The sequence below is a fragment of the Manis javanica genome, chromosome X (assembly GCF_040802235.1).
Source record: "Manis javanica isolate MJ-LG chromosome X, MJ_LKY, whole genome shotgun sequence".
Taxonomy (NCBI): domain Eukaryota; kingdom Metazoa; phylum Chordata; class Mammalia; order Pholidota; family Manidae; genus Manis; species Manis javanica.
In genome coordinates, this window is record NC_133174.1 from 138,466,280 (window position 1) to 138,486,924 (window position 20,645).

Consider the following 20,645-nt stretch of genomic DNA (forward strand, 5'->3'; position numbering starts at 1 on the left):
CCTACAGTATGGGATAATCTATTTGTAAATGACATATCCAACAAGGAGTTGACATCCAAAATATATAAAGAACTTACACGCCTCAACACCCAAAAAGCAAATAACCTGATTAACAAATGGGCAGAGGATATGAAGAGACAGTTCTCCAAAGAAGAAATTCAGATGGCCAACAGGCACATGAGAAGATGCTCCACATCACTAATCATCAGGGAAATGCACATTAAAACCACAATGAGATATCACCTCACACCAGTAAGGATGACCAGCATCAAAAAGACTAAGAACAATAAATGCTGGCAAGGATGCAGAGAAAGAGGAACCCTCCTAACACTGCTGGTGGGAATGTAAGCTGGTTCAACCATTGTGGAAAGCAATATGGAGGTTCCTCAAAAAACTAAAAATAGAAATACCAGTTGACCTGGGAATTCCACTCCTTGGATTTTACCCAAAGAATACAACTTCTCAGATTCAAAAAGACATATGCACCCCTAAGTTTATTGCAGCACTTTTTACAGTAGCCAAGATATGGAAGCAACCTAAGTGTCCATCAGTAGATGAATGGATAAAGAAGATGTGGTACATATACACAATGGAATAGTATTCGGCCATAAGAAAGAAACAAATCCTACCATTTGCAACAACATGGATGGGGCTGGAGGACATTAAGCTCAGTGAAATAAGCCAGGCAGAGAAAGACAAGTGCCAACTGATTTCCCTCATTTGTGGAGTATAACAGTGAAGCAAAACTGAAGGAACAAAATAGCAGCAGACTCAGAGACTCCAAGAATGAACTAGTGGTTACCAAAGGGGAGGGGTGGGGGAGGGTGGGTGGAGAGGGAGGTGGAAGGGGATCGAGGGGTATTATGTTTAGTACACACAGTGTGGGGGGTCACAGGGAGAACAGTGCAGCACAGAGAAGGCACATAGTGGATCTCTGGCAACTTGCTGCACTGATGGACAGTGACTGCACTGGGGTGTGGGTGGGGACTTGATAATATGGGTAAATGTAGTAACCGCATTGTTTTTTCATGTGAAACCTTCGTAAGAGTGTATAGCAATCATACCTTAATAAAAAATTAAAAACAAAAACAAACAAAAAAAGATTACCCTTGTAAAAAAAAACTGCTAGGGAGTGTCACAAGTGCTGAGACTTTCTGTGAAATAAGAAATGTAATCTCAGGAGGAATGATAAAGGGAGCTTGGACACTCCTAGTTAGTCCTGGGCAAATGTTACTCTATTTCAGATTGAAGAATGCAGCAGGCTGTAGACATTTCACTTGGAATGTCATTGAAATCAACTTTATAAAGCCCTGAGCTGAACCGGCAAAGTTGGATGCATCCAGGTATTTATCGGAATTTGTAGACAATTTGTTGGAAAGGATGAAAAGGACATCATTCCCAAGCTCTGTAAGTAAATTCCTTGAATTGTGATGTTAGTCTTTATTGTGAGACTTTTCTACTCCTATTGCTTTGCATCGAGAGAAAGTGGTGATCTTGCTACTTCGCTGCTCCTAAGCCTGTTTTCTCCCCTTTCACTGCTGCAGGGTGTGAAACTCTGAGACTAGAGGAGTCCAAAGATGAAGGAAGATTAAATACCTTGGGCCCTGCTGGGTCCAGGAATAGTTCTCAGGACATGTTCACTTTAATTCTAATTCAGGATTAAGCCTTTAGTGTCGTTTAGTCCTGAACTATTTGTGCTGGGAGATGATGTCACATAGGCCCTAGACATGGCCTCTGCAAAATGTTTCAAGAACATTAGCAGCAGGAGCCCGAATTTGATCAGCATATCATTTGTCTCCAGAGAAGACTGATATTACCATGGAATCTGAACTGAGAGTCTGTAACTTATTTAGTTCTGGCAGTTTTGAGATGAGAGATGAAGGGTGAAGATTCCTTTGACTGTGGATCTTATCCCACCTGAACACCGATAACCTATGTCACCATAATTATCACACTAGAAAGTATCTGTGTAAGTGGTTTTCAACCACAGAGAGCCAATTAATTACAGAAATCAGTTCATGCTATCATCCCATAATCCATCTACTCAGTGTTTTTCTTGTGAACTAAAAAAAAGATGCATGTATATGTGCTTTTCCACACATACCAAACTGAAAGTCGATGGGAACAACACCCTGCCTCTTGCCTCCCCAAAGGAAGAAATCTTTGCAAGCATGATCTCCCTTGACCTTTATTATACTTCAGTAATAAAATTTGATGAGATTTTAGATTATTTACCATTCATTTTGGAAAAAGGCACTCAGTGCAAAGCTCTGCTTTCTGAACAAATTAATAATTACTTTGCACAGGAAGGCTTGCTACCTTGGGCCTGAGAATTTTTAATTAGCCTTATTCTTTTTCAGTCTGTGCATGTTCTTTCCCTAGTGTAAATTTCTCGGTCTTTGCTTTAGAATGGATTACTGAATGGAAAATACTCAAAAGTGCATTAACGGTTATATGTCTGTGCCCACCTTGTCCAGTGTATAAGGACAGGGCTCAAAAATTTTGTGGTGTGTTTTGGGTGTCTTCTCTACGTAGAGCTGAATGCTGTTGGAAATATCAAAGACACGTAACGCATATCTCTTGTATTTAAAGAGCTTGCAAACAGATTTCGTTGCCCTAGTACACAGAAAGGGCTATATTAACACTATATTAACACACACACACACATTCATTTCATGGTAGAAACCTCAAAATTATAATGCCAGTACACACAGACCCATACTGATGTTACCGGCTGAGAATGCTGCTTTTTCCAGGATTGCGTCTCGGAAAAGGTTTCAATGAGTGAGTAGACGCAGCTCCTGATGTTCAGGAGGATGCCGTCATTACGTCGCCTTCTGAGAGGGGGAAGTCCCACCCACCCGGGGAAGTCCCACCCACCCCGGATCAAATAGAGACAGGAACTGATGACATCACATCCCATTCTTGATTGGCTGAAAGTACAATGCTTCATTCGCACAGGGAGTGACTAATCAGAGCTGTGGTCTATCCAACTAAGTGTACTTTTGGTGGATGAGTTAGATTGGAGTTTTTTGAAATTTACAAGGGCTTAAAATTTACAACGGCCCTGAAGCTTCTCAAAACTTACAGGAGCCCTAAACTCTACCTGTGTCCCTCTGTTACCTGCCTTAATCCACCGCCAGAAGAGGCAACCCTAATGGCAGCTTTTGTCACAAAATCAAATTTCAATTTATATGTGGGCCTCTTCCTTAATGGGTATCCTCTGTCCTGTTATTCTACATCTATGTTCTGCACCATTATCCATTTACCTAAATATTATAGCTTTATAACAAGCCTTGCTGTCTAGTAGGGCACTTTTACATTGTTGATATTCTTCAAAATTATTGTGGGTATTTAAGATTCATTGCTTTACATGAGAATTTTGTAATTAACTTGTGCACTTATATAGAAAACCAATCCAAGACAAAGTGTACTGGGTTTTAATCAGAATTATTAATTTGTAGATTAGGTGGGGAGAGCTGATAAATTTGTTGATATTGGGACTTCCTCTCCAGGGATATGTCTTTTATATGCTCCAATAAGGACATCATTTTCTGTGTAATGTTTTGGGACATTTTTGCTAAATTAACTACTAAGTGGTGTATACTTTCTTTTCTATGAAGAAACCTATAAATGCTATTAGAGAACATGAAAAAGTGATTTAATAATTAGAGATATAACTATTCTTGATGGAAATATGTAATACCACAAATACATGTAATGCCATTTTAATATATTAAATTAATAATCAGATTATTCAATTTTTTGAATTAAAATTAATTGTCATAATCATACAGTTGGAAATAGGACCTAACTTCTTTTGTTTAAACATTTTCCAGTGGTTTCTTCTTTGATCCACAAATTATTTAGAATTATGTTATTTAGTTTCCAAGTATGTGGGTTTCTTCCAGATATTTGTGATTTCTAATTTAATTCTGTTTTGATCAGAGAACATAATCGGTATGATTTTAATGCTTTTAAATGTACTGAAACTGGTTTTATGGCCCAGCATATTTTGAATCGTTATGACTGTTACACACAGAATGGAAACTGTGTTCTACAGTTGCTGGGTGCAGTGTTCTGTAAAAAGACCTGGACCAGGTTTGTTGGCAGTGTGGTGAGTCTTGAGTATCCTTACTACTTTCTACTTACTTTCTCTGTTGATTAGTACTGATGGAGGAGTGTTGAACTCACTGACTGTAACTTTGAGTTTACTTTCAGTTCTTACTTCATTTGAAGTGTTGTGATTAATGTATACCCATTTAGGATTGTTCTGTTTCCTTGGTTGACTCCTTGATCATTATGAAATGTCCCTCTTTTTCCCTAGTACTATTCCTTGCCTGGAGTCTACTTTGTCTGGTATCAATTAGCCACTCAAGCTTTTCATCATTAGAGATACATAATATATATATGTTTCTATCCTTTTACTTGTAATTAAAACACGTATCCTGAAGACGCACCTAGTTTGGTCTTACTTTTTTATCTAGTTTTGACAATTCCAGACTTTAAACTTGTGTTTTAGTCCATCAGTAGTTAATATAATTGTTAATGTGGTTAGGCTTACCTCTACCATCTTGCTGTATATGTTTTCTGTTTGTCCCATGTGATCTTTGTTCTCTTTGTCTTCTTTTTCTGCTTTCTTTTGGATTAAAAGAGTATTTAATTAGTATTCCATTTTATCTCTTTTGATTTATAATCTATACCTCATGTGTGTTTTATGTGTTGCTCTAGGCAGTTTATAGTATACATCTTTAATTTATTTCTGTCTGCTGTGAATGAATATTGTGCCAGTTCATTTATAATGTAAGAACCTTACAACAGTAGATTTTTATTTTCCACCCTCCTGTCTTTTGTGTTATCATTGGCTTGATTTCTACATATAAACCTTACAGTACTTTGTTTTTATTTCAATTCTCTTTTGAAGAAATTAAAGATGAAAAATCCCTTTATATTTATCCATAGATGTATCACTGCCAATGCTTTTCATTTCTTGATGTGAATCCGGATTTGCACCTGGCACCCTTTTCCTTCTTCCGAATGGCTTCCTTTAATATTTCTGGTAGTGCTGGCAGGTTGGCTTTGATTTCTTTCAGATTTTGTTCATCTGAAGATGTCTTTATTTTACCTTCAATTTGTTTTGAAGGGTATATTTTTGCTCGATATAGAATTTTAGGTTGATTTTTTTTCCCCCCAGCACTTTAAAAATGTTTCTTTTTTTATTGTCATGGGTTATTTTGATGAGAAGTCAGACAGAGGGCATTTTTACCCCCTGTATTAAGTGTATCTTTTATTACTGTTTGCTTTTAAGATGTTATCTTTATAATTGGTTTACAGCAATTTGTTTATGATGTGCCTTGGTGAGTTTTCTGTTGTGTTTATTTTTTTGGATTCATCAAACTTCTTGAAATATGAGTTATATTTTTCACTCAGTAGGAAGAACATTGACCATTAATCCAATGTATTTTTTTTGCCTCCCCCTTCTGGGAATCCAGTCACGTATATTTTAATTGCCTGATACTATCCCACACTGAAGCTGTCCATTTTTTTCAATCTTTCTTCTGTACTCTATTGAATGAAACTTAAATGTCTTCCAGCTATGTGTGGGCTGTAACTGTTGTTTAGTTTTGAATTTATTGTCATTTGTTCTTTGATTGGTCTTGAGTGTCACCTTGCACAGGCACTGCTTAGTATTCAGCCAAAGATTCAAGAGAACGGATATTCAGCTTTCTGGAGGTTTTTTGTTTGTTTTTTCACATAGCTCCTTTCTCTCTGGTGTTCTGCTCCACAAATGCCAGCCATCTTGGCCTTCCTGAACTCTGATTTCTGTCTCCTAATCTTAGCGAGACTACTGTGCTCTGCTTGAGATTCTGCTCTCTGTGGTCTGCAGGAGCTTCACGTAGAAAGCTGGGGTCCATCTCATTTTTGCCCTTATCTCAGAGATCACAGGCATGTGCTGCCTGCTGTTCAATATACCCAAACAGATATTTTCCGTGATTTGTCCAGTGTCTTAGTTGTTCATGGCAGGGGATAGTCCCATATTAGTTATTCCATGGCCATAAGCTGTAGTCCCTATAAATTTTTGTTGCTATTGTATCTTTAAAAAATATTTTCTAATTTTGGTTGCTGGTGTATAGGAACAGAATTAATTCTTAGATGTTAACTTCATATATAGTAACTTTGTTAAAGTATTCTATTATTTCTAGTAAAATGAGGAATCTCTTTGATTTTCTAGGTAGATAATCATAGCATTAATGAACAGGGACCATTATATTTTTCCTTTCCAAGAGTTACTCATTTTTTCTTACCTTAATGAATGCATTAGTTAGTACTTTTAGCAATATGTATCAAATATTTTAGTGGCCACTCTTGTTTTTCTTCTTGAGTCTAAAAAACTCCTTTAATGTTCCACCTTTAAGTATGATGTTTGTATGTTTTTGGTTGATCCTCTTTACCAGTTGACAGAAGTTCCTGTCTATACCTAGTATGTTAATAATATTTTTAAAAATCATATATGTGTATTGAATTATATCACATGCATCTTCTTCATCTACTAAGATGATCACATTTCTCTTCCCTTTTTGTCTGATACCTTGAATTACATTTTTTCTAATGTGAAATTATCCTGTTATTTCTGGAATTAGCCCAAGCTTTTAAATAGCTGGTTTTGGTTTGGTAGTTTTATTTGGGATTTTGAATGTGGATCATAAGTAAAATTAGCTTTAAAAATTTCCCCTCTGATGCTGCCCTTTACTTGTTTGGTGTAAGGAGTATGTTAGCATTATAAAATGAGTTGGGTGGATGGCATCTCTCTTTATTTCTTTTCTGCCAAAATTTGCATGAAATATGAGATACCTGTTATTTAAATGTTTGGAAGTATCAATCTGTAAAACCATTAGGGCTGTTTATTTTTAGGTTTAGTTAGGTTGCTTTTCTGTGGATAAATTTTTAATAAATGAATTTCCTTACAATATAGGATTGTTTCAAATTTTCTTCATATAATTGATTAGGTCTGAGTAAAATGCATTTTTCTAGGAAATATTACATTGTGTCTCTGTTTTTAAATTTATGGGCATGGAGTTGATTATACTGCCTTTTACCATCTATTTTTTTCAGAGGTGTGCACTTTCACTCCAAAATATGTCTTCTCCCTCTATTTGTTGATCGATCTGGTATACCAATGTTTCATTTTATTATTATTATTTGTAAACAAACAGTTGTTTAAATCTATTCTATCATTTTTTTCTTGTGTTGTTTTCTGGTCCTACATTATTTCCTTGCATCTCTTTTATTTAGCTTTACTCTTATTTTTACAGTTTGTTTTGTTAACTGCTTAGCTGATTTGTTTTCATCTTTTTTTCCAATAACATTAAGGGTATAAATTTTACAAGTTTCATTATGTGATATTCTTACAATAGTTCAGTTCTGAATATTTTCTGATTTCCTGAGCTATTTAGGACATCTTCTTGTTGTTGCTATTGTTTTAAATATCCAAGTCTATAGGGTTTTATGATATCTTTTGTTTCTGAATTTCGAACTCAGTGGCATTAGGGCCAGAACATATGGTCTGTATGATACTATTGTTTGGTATTTATCGATCTGTTTTATGGCTTAGAATGGCCTAGATGTCTTTCGTGCTCTGAAATTTCACTTTTATGTTTCTAGACATGGTTTTATTTTAACTTATCCAGACTGGGTCACATTTTCCATTCTGGAAAAATTTCAATCATTATATCTTTACTGCCTTTCTCTCATTCTTGCTAGTATCTTCATCTGGAACTCTTTTTAGATATTTAGTAGGCCTTCCCATTCTGTCCTTCATGTTTCAGAACCTCTTGTTTCATATTTTCCATTTCATTATCTCTCTGTAAAGACAAGATGGTAAATTTCCTCATATCTGTTCCACTTACTAATTTTCTTGTCTGGTTTGTCTTAATACATTGCTTAATCCATCCCTTTGAAATTAATTTCATTGAATATGTCTTTATTTGTAAGATTTATCTTCTTTTTTCGTGTCTACCTGGGCTTTCCTCATATTTTCAGTTCCATGTATTTTCTTTTTAATTTTTTAACATAATTACTTTATAATAGCTTTCAAATATTTTAATGATTTGAATTTCTTGGGGGTCTATACTGCTGAGGGTATGTATGTGTGTGTATCCTAAATTTGGCATGTAGTAAATTGTTTCCTTATGTATTTTCTAATTTAGGGTGGTGCATTATCTGAAGAAACTTTGTGGAACCTGGCTTTAGAAAGTATCTCTCTAGAATGGCTTTGTCTTTGCTTCTTCTGGACCTTAAGGTTGATTCACTCTAGTAATGCCTTTTTCCCCCCAACCCAGAGAACATATTGAGACTGACAAACTTCCTTGTTTCCTTCCTTTGTTGGTGGAGGATTGTTTAAATGAATTTGTGGCCTCTGGGAGTCTTGGCTATACTTAGGGAGGAGGTGGAAGGTTTTAATTTCACTTCTGTGCTTGAATTCTCCTTCTCCCAATAGGGCCTTAATGCCCAAGTTGCTGTGTTGTATGACTACATCTCCATCCCAGAGCAGCGTAGGCTGGTGGACCAGCCACATTTGCTTTTCGGTGTCTTCTGGTTTGACCCCTAAGCTTGCCTTTACTTTCTTGAGAGCATTTAAAGGATATTTGCTATATTTTAACTGTTTCTTCTTGTTTAACACACATGCACTTGAACATCATTGACTTCTACCTTGAGGCTTTGACCTTGAGGTGATGTGTGAGTCTAATTGTATAATTCAAAGCAGAGGACTTTGGTGGTTTCAGGGTCATTTTTTATATTTCCAGGATTTCTGTGATATCACAATAAATGCAGATTTTGTCTGTTGTGGCATTGTATTGTGGCGAGACATGAATCTTTCAAACCACATCTGTCTTTGTTTCATAAAGTGTTTTTGAGTTAGTGAAAGGGAAAGGAATCTAAGGATATAGAATGAGACCTACAAATACTTTTGGATTATGTTGTATAGTTTCACAAAATGTTTTTGCAACTTTTTCAAATGTGTTCATTTGTAATGTTATTGTGACAAACATTCACTGCGGACCACACAGTAAAGCAAGTGTTTAGCATCTACATAACATATGAGAGGGTTCTTGGTACTTAATGAGGTAAGTCTTTAAAGAAGTAGGAATTCCTTGAGGGAAAGGTGCTGCGCGATTGAGAACTTTGATTAGTTTTATTGCTTTACTATGATTCATCATAGATGATCCCTTAGTATAATGTTGTTCCACTTTGATTTCAGAATAATTTGTTACATCACCAAATAATGGACAAGGAAGAGAAAGAAAAAGAGAAAAGGTATGGATTCATAACTGACTGATATTTCTGTCAAAGCCCTCTCTCCTGTCCTTTGTTCCCATTACTTCTAGAAAATGCCACTTCCTCAGGGAAGCCTGACTCAGGGAAATTTGGTCTCTCCAGTGGGTTTTCCATAGCCCCTAACCTCAATTCCCTTATAATACTTGGTACATTACCTGTGTGCCTGGCAGCCTCCCTCATCAAACTGTATCCGCATGCCTTGCATAGTGGCTCCCCAGAGCTCACACTGAATACATGGTCTACACTCCCTTATAGACTTAGAAGCCTGTTTGGAGGTCTTGGTTCACCTAGAGCTTAAGTTCACGTATGTTTGAGAAGATAAATACCCTTACTTTTCCAGTTCAAGCATCTGAAGTAAATTCCAGTGCACTGATCAAACAGTTTTTGTCAAAAATCTTCAGTATTATCTGTTTTATAAAGGCAAAAAAAATCTCAGTTAGCGTTTTATTGCTCAGCTTTCTCTCTGACAAGGAGCAGTGGCTTTGAGAAAGCCTCTTGAGTAATTGTACATCATTTAAAATTAATTTCCTTTAATCAGAAGTACTTCTGTAAAAGCAGATAAGAATACATGGTGAACAAAGACACAGCATTAAATTCAAATTAATTGGGACTTAATTTATGTGATCCTATTCGTAGGCCACTGTTGCAGACACTGCTGGGCTTTGCTCTGGAGGACACCAGGACAGATCTCACCGCTGCGTGCAAGGGCCTCACAGTCTACGGGGGATGAGATTGACTTTCAACTCCTTGTTTTAATATTGACAGTTATTGTTGTCCTATGAGTGATCAAGGGGCTGGATTTTTACACAAATGTTGACATCAGCATCTCCCTTTCTCTATTCTTATTTCTCCCATCCATTGTTTCACCGTGTGAATCCCCAGCCCTACCCTTACCATTCATAATCCTGGTGATTTTTGTCAACTAGGGATGTACCCAGTACCTCTGAAGATAAAAGGAACGAACGGATCAAGGCCTTATTTAGAGAATTATTCGAAGTGCTTCAGACTTATGGTTCTCCTGTGAAAGAAGACAGATCTAGGACATCACAGGGCACTCCTGCCCTGTCACAGAAGGAAGGTTTGGTCTGAGCACCCCAACCCATCCTTGTGGCTTTTTGATTAGTCATCCTGAAAATTAGCTGGGGGTGGGACGGCTGGGTCTCCCCCCTCACCTCAAGCGTCTTTTGGAGGGATTAATGACTAGAGGGTCTCCTGAAGCACCTTCTAATGCACAGATAGTTTCTCTCTATTCATAAGTTTGTTTATGGTAGCTGCTGGAAATATTATTGAAGTTCATGTAAAAGTGGAACAAAGAAATAAGAATTAATGGAAATATACGGGGCAACAATAACGCATATATCTGTATCTTAAGCACTTGAAGGTATATGGTAAATTCTGCTAATGGAAACAGTGCCCCAAGAGTGGAAAATAGTACCAATAATACTTAAGTGGAACTCAGAACATCTGAGCAGGTTATGCTCACAAGCATATAATTATGCTGTAAAAATCTTTTACCTTAAAAAACTACTTTCTTGACCCCATGAAACCTCCAGCTATTGCCCTACTTCTATGCCCCCTTCACAGCCAAACTGTTTGAAGTGATTGTACAGACCCCGCCTGACTCCACTTCCTCACGTGCCATTCTTTCCTGAACCCACCTCCCTGAGGCTGGAGCTCGTCTCTCTTTCGGCAGCTCAGACCCACGGGACAGGTGACCCCTCCCTCCCTTAGGAAGCACTTTCCCCTGGCTTCCAGGAGGGCACACTCCCCTGCGTTCCCTCCTAGCTTGCTGGCCACTTCTTCTCTCTCTCTCCCTCTTTTTTTTTTTGGTCCCCTGTTTCCCTTTCCAATGCTAAACATCGGTGTGCCCCAGGGTTCAGTCCTGGGACCTTTAGTTTCTGTACTTGTCCTCATTTCCCAGGTCATCTCATCCAGTCCCTTAATTTGAAGTGCTGCCTGGACATAACTGACCCCCACTCCTCGATCTGCTTCTGGTCCTGACCTCCTTGGGAACCATACTCACTATAACACCAGCAAGGGCGTTTCCTGTGCCATTTATTCACTTGGACATCTACTAGGAAAGTTACCATGGCCACGAAGGAACGCTTGGTCCCTCCTGACACCATTGCCTCTCACACCCCACCCCGGTTCTCCCCGTTTCAGTACCCGGTGCCATCAGTCACTCTTCTAGCTGCTCAAGCTAAAATCTAGTTATTCCTGTGTGCTTAATTTCTCTCACCCCCTCACTCAACCCATCAGCAAATCCTTGTGTCTTTCCCTCTAACATATCTCAGATCCACTCCCTTCTCCCCATCTCCATAGCCTCGGTACGCCAGCATAACTCAGACTGCAGTCATCTGCTGCCTTGGAAGAAGCTTCCTAGGTAGACTCTTGGCTTCCACCCTTGCTCCCCAATTGGATCTATTTTACACAAACATCCGCAGTGATCTTTTAAAAACATATGTCACTGTCCTGCTCACAAAGCTCTTCATGTCCCACTCAGGATTATGCCAATGCTTTGCTGTACACCCTACATGATCTGGCCCTGCCTGTCTCAGGCGTCATGTCCTACTGCTCTACCCCTTGGCCATCCTAAGACAGCCCTTTGGCCCCCTGTCTCTTATTTAAATAGGCCAGATTCTTTCCTTACTTGCTTTGTACTTTCTCCTTTCTCTGCTCAGATGCTTTGCTCCCAGTTTTTCACGTGGCTGTTTTTCTGCCCTTCACTGCTTGGCTCAGATGTTACCTTCCCAGGAAGGCATCCGCTGATCTCCCAGTCTGAATCAGGGCACTTAAAGATATATGAAATGATTGGTTCCATTGTCTGTGTGTTACCTTTCTTCCCCCACCACAGTCTGTAAAACAAAATGGACACTTTGTCTTATTTATAATGTATCCTGAACCTGTAAAACGCAGTAGGATTAGGATACATAGTAGAAGCACAGGAAATATCAAGTAAATGAATGACTGAGGTTCTATTTAACAAGAATTGCCAAGTTTGTATTGTGAGTTAAGTATTATGCTAGACACGGGGATTTTACTGAAGAATTGGATGTGGTGCCTGCCCTAGAAGCAAAACGAGACCAAGTTCATGGGTAATAGTAAGGTAGGAAAGTCCTTTGTGGTTGTTTGATAAATACGTTGGTTTTCTTTCCTTGGAAATATATGAACTCTCTTCTATCTTTTTATTTCTTTGGAGAGAATATAGAAGATCAAAGTCACTAGGTGGAGCTGAAAGTAAATGGGGAAATGACTGCAGAAATCAGATTCAGGAGAGTGTCATGGGCTGTTTCCTGAGTTTAGAGAGCTGGGACCAGAACTGAGTTCCCAGGCTGGGACGGTGCTCAGGAGCACAGATCTTGAGGCGGCTGTGCAATTGGTTTGGTTTATTCTTCATAGTTTTGTCTATTTCCCATGCAGTTTCACACCCTCTTCCCATTCCCTCTTTAGTGAGGGTTCTGGAGCTCTTCTGCCCATGCTTGGCTTCCCTCTCATTATAAGAAATCTCTTTACAGAAAAGGATCTGAGGCTCATACCCAGAAAGAAAGCAAGTGCTGCTATCAGAAGTAGCCTTATCAGGGGATTTAGCATAATAGACACCCAAGTTGCATGTCATGGGTCCCTAATTTTTCTATGAGGAGAAGGCATGCATTCCAATAACTAGAGATTGGAGGGCTGCGTTAGTGAAGCCCCGAGCTAGTGAGCTCAGTGGAGTAGGTTGGATCGGGAGAGGTGGCGAGGGACGGACTGTGACAGCAAAGGCTCTGCGAGAGCCCAGGGGCAGAGACACCGCTCATTTGGAAAACCTTGAAGAATGGAGGATGGATGGGCTATAGACCAGTGTTAACAGCTTTGAAGAGATACAAGATAGGATTTAAAAGACTTTTCTAGTTAAGGGCCCTTGCTAAAAGCTTAATTCAGTGAAATGAAATCATGGAATTCCCTATTTTAGCCAGGGGTTGGGGAGATTTTAGGTATCTGGATATGCCTACAGCCCTTGATGCAGCCTGTACTTTATCTGGCATATTATGAATACTGGTTTTTGGTAGAATTCAGAGGACAAAATTCAAGAAAAGGAAAGAACTGGAGGCAGGAAATCATAATGTCATTGGAGAGGTCATAATGTATATAGTAGGAATTGAGCTGGAGGATCTTCAAGGGCTTTTTCAACTGCAAACACTCTATGTTTATGATAGTTTATAAGCACTTAGTCTATATCAGAGCCTTCATTAGCATTCAGTATTTTCTCATGAGAATCTTTTCTATAAAATTAATTGTAATTTTGAAAAGTCTAATACCGGTAGCTAATCATTTTAATGTGACAGTTTTCTATGCATTCTTCCTTTTTCTAAAAAGGTGAGGTGAATCCAGAAATCTCTGGAGAGGAGCCTGACTGGATTCCACAATTCCATAGCTGTGAAGATTTCAAAAGTATGACACTACAAGTAAGAGGGGTTTTTGCTTTGATTCCTTCATGTGTAGAACATGTGCAATAGGAGATAAAGGATAGAGTTTCGCAAAGTGTGACTCAGAGACTCTGCATGTTGGAATCACCCAGGGAGCTTGGGGACAATACAGATTCCTGGGGGCCCACCCTAACCTGTCTGAATGAGCCTCAAGCCCCTGAGGGCCAGGAGCCTCCGTTCCTAACAAGTTCCCAGATGCTTCTTATGCCAACTGAGTTTTGAAAGCCACTGGTCTTGAGTGACAGCAAATAGGAACCAGTCTTTGCATAGGTTAATGGCAAGTTAAATAATTATCTGTTAGACGCATTCAACACAGACAGTGAAGACTCTAAAAAATAAGACTTCAGGTCTTATTTTATTCCTCGGGGATGTGAGGTGTTTCTGATTTTTATCTCCAAGGGGAGTGGTTAGTCTCACATAGTTCACAGGCCGCCAACTACAGCCTGAATGAATGATCATGGTCATTTGAGTCAGACGTATAGAGATGTGAATTGTGCCTTTGTTACTTACTTGCTATATGTGCTTCAGAGACTTATTGTCTCTGAGCCTTGATTTCTTTCTTGGTAAAATGGATAAAAAATATATCTATTTCACTGAGTTGTGAGAATAAAGTGAACATGTGTAAAATGCTTAGTGCACTTTCTCACTCTCTTCTCCGTGTCATTTAATTTCTCTTGTTTTCCATGCCTCTGTCTTTCGGTGTTGTGGGCGGAGTCATTTCTTCAGCTCTGTCTTCCAGTTCACAAACTATCTTTCCAGCCATATTCTAACATGCTATTTAACCTATACATTGAGTTTTTATTTTTAATGATTCTAGACATTTTGTTTGATCTTTTTTCACATCTGCCTCATCAGTTTTGAATCTCTTGTTCCTTCATCATATTTTCATGTTTGTTATTTATCTATATAGTTTACTTATTCTATATTTTTTATTTATATTTGCTGATCTGATCTTTGATTATTCCAGTATCTGCTGTTCTTGAATCTGATTCTGCGTTTTATTACACTGTTCGTGTTTCATTTCTTCCTGTGTTTATTAATATTTTATTATAATCTTATGTAATTTGGAACTTTAGCTGCCTGAATTCTGTGAGCCTTGGTTTTAGAAAGATTCTATAGAGATGATTTCAGTCTCTTTTTACTAGATACAGCTGGGGTCAGGACCACTTTGAACTGAATAATGGGCTCGGAGTGCCGAGGGTGTGCAGGTAGTCTGTGAATTCCAGCTGCAGATGCGTGTGAGCGTGGGCTTCTGTTTAGCAATTCCCAGGCAGGACATTCATTTTTATTTTCCTTCTGTGGCCAAAGCTGAGGCTGAGGCAGGCATGTGCATTTCCTGTCTCCCTTTGCTGGATAAGATCTGTTTTGCTTGCTGAGCTGCCCTTTGGGAGGCTTGGCTTTACGCAGGAGTCTCTGATGTCACCTCCTCCAGCACGCAGGCATGGGCTCTGCTTGCTCTCCCCGAAGCTCTATGCCATCAGGGTTGTGCAAATATTCCCAAAGCAAATGCAGGTTCCCACATGCCCTTACCTCTTCATTACCATATTCTAGTCATTTCTGATATCAGATTGTTGCCCTTACTTTTCCACAAGCTTGGGCCTGTTGCGAATACACATTTTTGGATGTGCTCTTCATCATTTTAAGTGTTCTCTACCAGGAGGCATTTGTCTGTCTATCTCATCCATTATATAGCAGGAAAGCAATGGCAGTACCCAGATTTATGAGTAGATGACCAAACTGACCACAAATGAAAATGCCCTGCACAATATTCTTGGCATTTTTGGAATTGATTTTGAATTAAATGTGAAACAACTTACACACAGACAGGAATCTTCCTAGCTTGTGTTGGAGAGTTTTGTGTTAATTGAGTGTATATTGAAATTTGTCTGAGTGACACATCATTTGATAAACATCTCATGCTTCAGGTTAAGTAGATTCTGTGTAAGAGGCAGAATAATGGAATTTTAATTAAGTCTGTGCCTGCTTCATTGATATTTAAGAGCCACCGTACATTTTCGGTGTGCTATTATAATTATTTATGCACTTAGAAAAGAAGCTATCATTTTATTATTGTTCCACTATTTAATTACATTATTATTCTCTCTTCATTAGTCATTGGATGGCTTTATGATAATACTGGGCACAGATGGAGTGATAATTTTCGTTGGTGAAAACATCTCTTCCCTCCTTGGCCACTTACCAGTAAGTTCTTCCGGCTTTTGGGAAAGGATCATTGTGGTTTGTGATTCAGGGGTTCATTTTTATTTGATTTCAGGAAGGAGCATATAACTCATCAGAGAAGATATTCTCAATGTTGTCAAAATGCGCATCCGTTTTATTGTCATCTCTATTGGGTTCATCTTTAAATCTTTAAAAACAAACTCTGATATGAGGTACTGAAACACTGTGTGTGTGGTTGTGAGTGTGTGTGTATGTGTGGTTTGTAAACTGCACCTCCAGGTAATCGCCAAAGAAGAATGTGCTTTCCGAAACGGCAGTCTCCTCAGAATTGGTGGACGGTCCCCAGGGTGACTGCTTCGTGAGGCGGCCCTCATTGAGATGAGTGCTTGATTTTGTACATTTCCTCTGAATCCGCCACATGCTGATTAAGTGAGGAATGTTATGATTTGTTCATGCTGGCTCACAGGATTCATTTCCAGGTGTGATTTGCTTTTTTCCCCCTTGTTTATTTATATTAAACAGCAAAATTATGGTCTCATTTAGAAGATAATATAGAAATGATTGCCTAGCTTAGTAATGTCATAAATATTGCTGGAGACACCTGTACATGAGTTGTAGTCAGGTCTCCACTGTCCATAATGGCTACTCCTTCCTGAGCCCTTTGGGGCTACTATGCCCCTCTCAAGAAAGATTTCTCTGTCTTTGTAGTACCACTGACTTGGAATATGTGATTTCCTAAAAATTTTTCTGTATCTTTAGGCGGCACACCTTCAAATATATCACTTAAATATGAAAATACTACATACATTCATATTCCACTCATGCATGTGTGTGAAGAGGGACTATGCAGAGCACATCCACCAGCACTCCTGACATCTCTGTCCTTCGGCTGCTTGTATTAGTCATGCCCGGATCGGGGTTCTCACTGAATATTCCCCACTCCACAGTGTTGTCTCAAGAGCTCGACAGACCCTGACCCACAGATCTATACACCCAAGCTTGGAACACATAAATTAATAGAAGCTTTGTTAAACTCTTCTTTAAGTAAAGTCAGAAGTGGACTAGAAGCCTAGTCCCCCAGTTACACTGTTCACGTTCCATGGCCCACTTGGGAGTTCAGAGAGCTTTTCTACTCTTGATTCTTATTTACAGATGCTGTGATCCATCTCTATTTCTCATTCTCTTCCTTCCTTTTATAAAACAGTTTACATATTCAAATTTAGTTTATTTTTGTTGGGTACCAAAACAATTGAGTAAAATACAAATAGTACAGCTATTCATTGAATTGGACTTTAGAGTACTTATAGGAGAATGGTCTTATTAAATCTACATTAAAAGAAAGAATATATGTGTATGACCCATTACAAATTAAATTTTGTTACAGTGAAGACCAGAAAACTAACTAAAATTCTTGTGGTATTAGGTATTACTTCAGCCAAATGGGTCATTGACAGAGACTGGTTACTTTTTCTTACTACATGAGTATTTTTCACAGTAATGGTATTAGTTATAATATTATCTTTGTTTCTTTATATATTTTGGTGCAGAATTTTCACTCTCAAGAGACTCTTTCACCCTTCAACATTTGAGACCACAAGCACACACACATACACACACATACACACGGAGTCACCATAAGGTGATAGTGTCTGGAACATGGGTTAGAACAACTAATCTTAAACCATGGACTTGACTATCTGATATCAGCATACTTAAAAATAAAGCTATAACTGGTTTGTCCATATGTAAACATTAAATGGGAATTAAATTACATATTCTTCTAAAATAGGGTTAAAAAGGACTATACCTGAGACACAATTTCACACTTTTCCTCATTAAATCCTAACTTTTCTTAATTTTTAACAGCATGCAATCTTTTTTTCCAGACTTTGATTAAAAATTTATTTTATAGGTCACCGATCTTATATTAATATGGAAAGCAAACCATTTCTAGCACATCTGTCTGGCTCCAGGAATCTACATTTCATTAATATTCAAGGCACCTCTGTCTATTGGGCAACTCCAAACTGATAGCATGGGAGGGTGAAAAGAACTGGGTCTTTGGAGTCAGATAATCTGGAGATTTAGCTCTGTCACTCAGTAACAACATGAACTTTAGTTTCTCACCTGTAAAGGGGGAAAATATATTTATTATAGAGTGACTGGAGGTGGGCTATTACATACGGTGTGGTTAGTGAAGGCCTGTCTGATCCTGTGACATTTCAACAGAGACCCGAATGAAGTGTGGGAGACATGCAGATAAGGAGAACAAGTGTGTTCTAGGCAGAAGCTAAAGCAAGTCAGAAGGCACTAAAGCAGGAGTGTGCTTGGTGTGGAGAAGAGGCCACTGGGACTGACTAGAGCTCTTTGCGCAAAATGAAAAGTACCACGAGGCGATGAGGTCAGAGCAGTAGCAGAGGTCCGTCTTATTTAAGGTCATTGTGATGACTTTTCCTCTTCTGAGTGGGAAGAAGCCACTTTGGGGGATGGGGTGGTTGGAGATCAGGGAAATGATCTGAAATCAAGTTTTATCAGGATCACTTGGCTAATGTGTTAAAAATAGGCCATGGGGGCAGGCGTGGAAGTCGGGGGTCCACATGGAAAGCTACCACGATAGCCCAGGCCACACACGGTGATGGGTTGCATTGAGGTGGTTGTGGAAATTGTCAGTGTTTTGTAGGTAAAATAAGTTTTGCTGATGGATTGGATGAGAGGAGGGTGTGTGACAAAAAAAGATGGGAAGAGTCCAGGTTATGATGTCACAACACGTACCATGACTAAAATTATTAAATTTATATCTGAAGTCTGCTGTCACATTTTCCCAGTCATTGAGTTCCTTCACACTCTTTCCTTTGCAAACAGTTTTACTTATTTGCAGTCATTGCCTCTGGTCCCTCGCAGCCTGCTCTCTTACCCTACTTCACCAAACACAAAAAAAGAAGTGAAAATTGGAAATTTACATACAATTGTTCTCTTTCACAATTTTTAAACAAATGAAACCCTTAAAATAAGCATTTCATCATGGAAAGAGTTCTCAGCATTGAGTTTTTCAGAGACTTTAATAGGTTTTGAATATAGGTATATGGTTTGTTTATGATGATTGTGATGAGTTTTGCTCATTTCTCCCTGTGGAACTTTACAGCACAGAAAAGAATTGCTAGTAGTGAGTCTTGTCTGACTCAGGATGTAGTCTGACTCTCATGCACAGGCTCTTATCCTCCCCAGTGCCCTATACGACTGAACAGTTCTGTAATGCATTCTTAACGTAGATGTCTCTGCCAGCAAAAGATGTTTCTTGTCTGTATTCTTAGTAAATGTCATAGACTGGAGTAAATTTCTTCATTCTTTTTTTTTGGCATGACTGAGACTCACCATACTAATATCTGTGGAACAACTAATAGGTATTTGCAAACTTGGCTTTCGAAAAACCTCCTTAATTTTTCACTGGTATTTAACCTTGCTTCATTAAGGTCTAAGCACCTTGATCTCTCTGCCTTGTCTAATAAGAAAAGCAAATGCCACAGATGTAGAAAAATAACATGGTGTAGACAATGCTTTCAGTTCTCAGCCCTTTAACTATGGAGCAGGATCACTAGAATGATCAGTATTTCCCCTGTTTTTAGTTGCTGGTCAATTATAAGGCATTCATTATCACCATCACCTTCTTTAAAGAATCTACTGAATTAATAAGAAACTCATTGCCACCCATTTCCATCCAAGAGAATTCACGCTATGAAAAGGCCACTCACTGTGAATTCTTTTAAGTGACAATGTTATCCTTCATTCTTCTCCTAATGAAACAACATTCTTCTACTAACAGGCCATAGCACTTTGTCCTTCTTCTTTGGTATTATTTCATACTTTGCATCATAATAGCTTGTGCACATGTCATCTGCCTTGTAGAACTATGTGTTCATTGAAATTAGAATTCATGTCAGGTTAATCTTTTTTAATCCTCATAAATGCTCAGTGAAAGAAATGAATTACTTCACATAGAATGTCCGAAATGTAGAAACTCACCCAGTAGCAAATTGGTGGTCCTTGTGCCAAGTGGACTTGAGGCACCTGTGGTGTGGCAGAAGGAACACTAGACACGGAATTGTATGGAGCTGGGTGTGACTTTCATCTCTGAATTTCTGACTTCTCAACAATTGGATAAAGCTTAGTTTCCCTGTGAATAAAAAAGGATAATGCTTCCTCTCAAAAAGTATTAAGTGAGCTAATTCATGTGAATGTACCTAGCACAGTATCTGGCATGGAGCAGTTGTTAATCAGGTGTTAGATGAATGAATGAGTGAGTGGTCTCTACTGATCAGAGACAACTTGGTTTGGTACTGAATATGTGTTTAAAACTAAACTAATAAAATTATTTTTATTGAAAAAGGCTAAGTATAGTGAAAAATTAATCTGTATTTCTTTTGGGAAACAAATTTCTTATTGTGTGACTTTCACTGCCAAAATTTTTTCCCTGTTAATTTCACAATGTTTTGCTTTGTTAAATTAAAGTAATATTTCTGGCCTGAATCAAGCCAAGCTTTTTCTGGATTGAAACAGGATCCATCTGCCTATTTGAGCATCAGCCAACTCATAGGTTGGCTTCTAGAAATGTGCTATAAAAATATATTTCTGAATTTTGACTGTAAATTGTTAATATTAATCAGT

At 38.4% G+C, this 20,645-nt stretch overlaps 1 protein-coding gene across 1 annotated transcript in view; it reads left to right on the top strand.

Moving 5' to 3' along the window:
• Positions 1 to 1,295: 1,295 nt before the first annotated feature.
• Positions 1,296 to 20,645, top strand: part of PASD1 (PAS domain containing repressor 1) — a 54,549-nt gene continuing 35,199 nt past the window's right edge. The window contains exons 1-5 of the mRNA XM_073227819.1: positions 1,296 to 1,407; positions 9,260 to 9,315; positions 10,263 to 10,414; positions 13,693 to 13,781; positions 15,915 to 16,004. Of these exons, the coding sequence (XP_073083920.1) occupies positions 1,381 to 1,407; positions 9,260 to 9,315; positions 10,263 to 10,414; positions 13,693 to 13,781; positions 15,915 to 16,004 (414 nt within the window). The 5' untranslated portion in view covers positions 1,296 to 1,380. The remainder of the gene's footprint in view (positions 1,408 to 9,259; positions 9,316 to 10,262; positions 10,415 to 13,692; positions 13,782 to 15,914; positions 16,005 to 20,645) is intronic.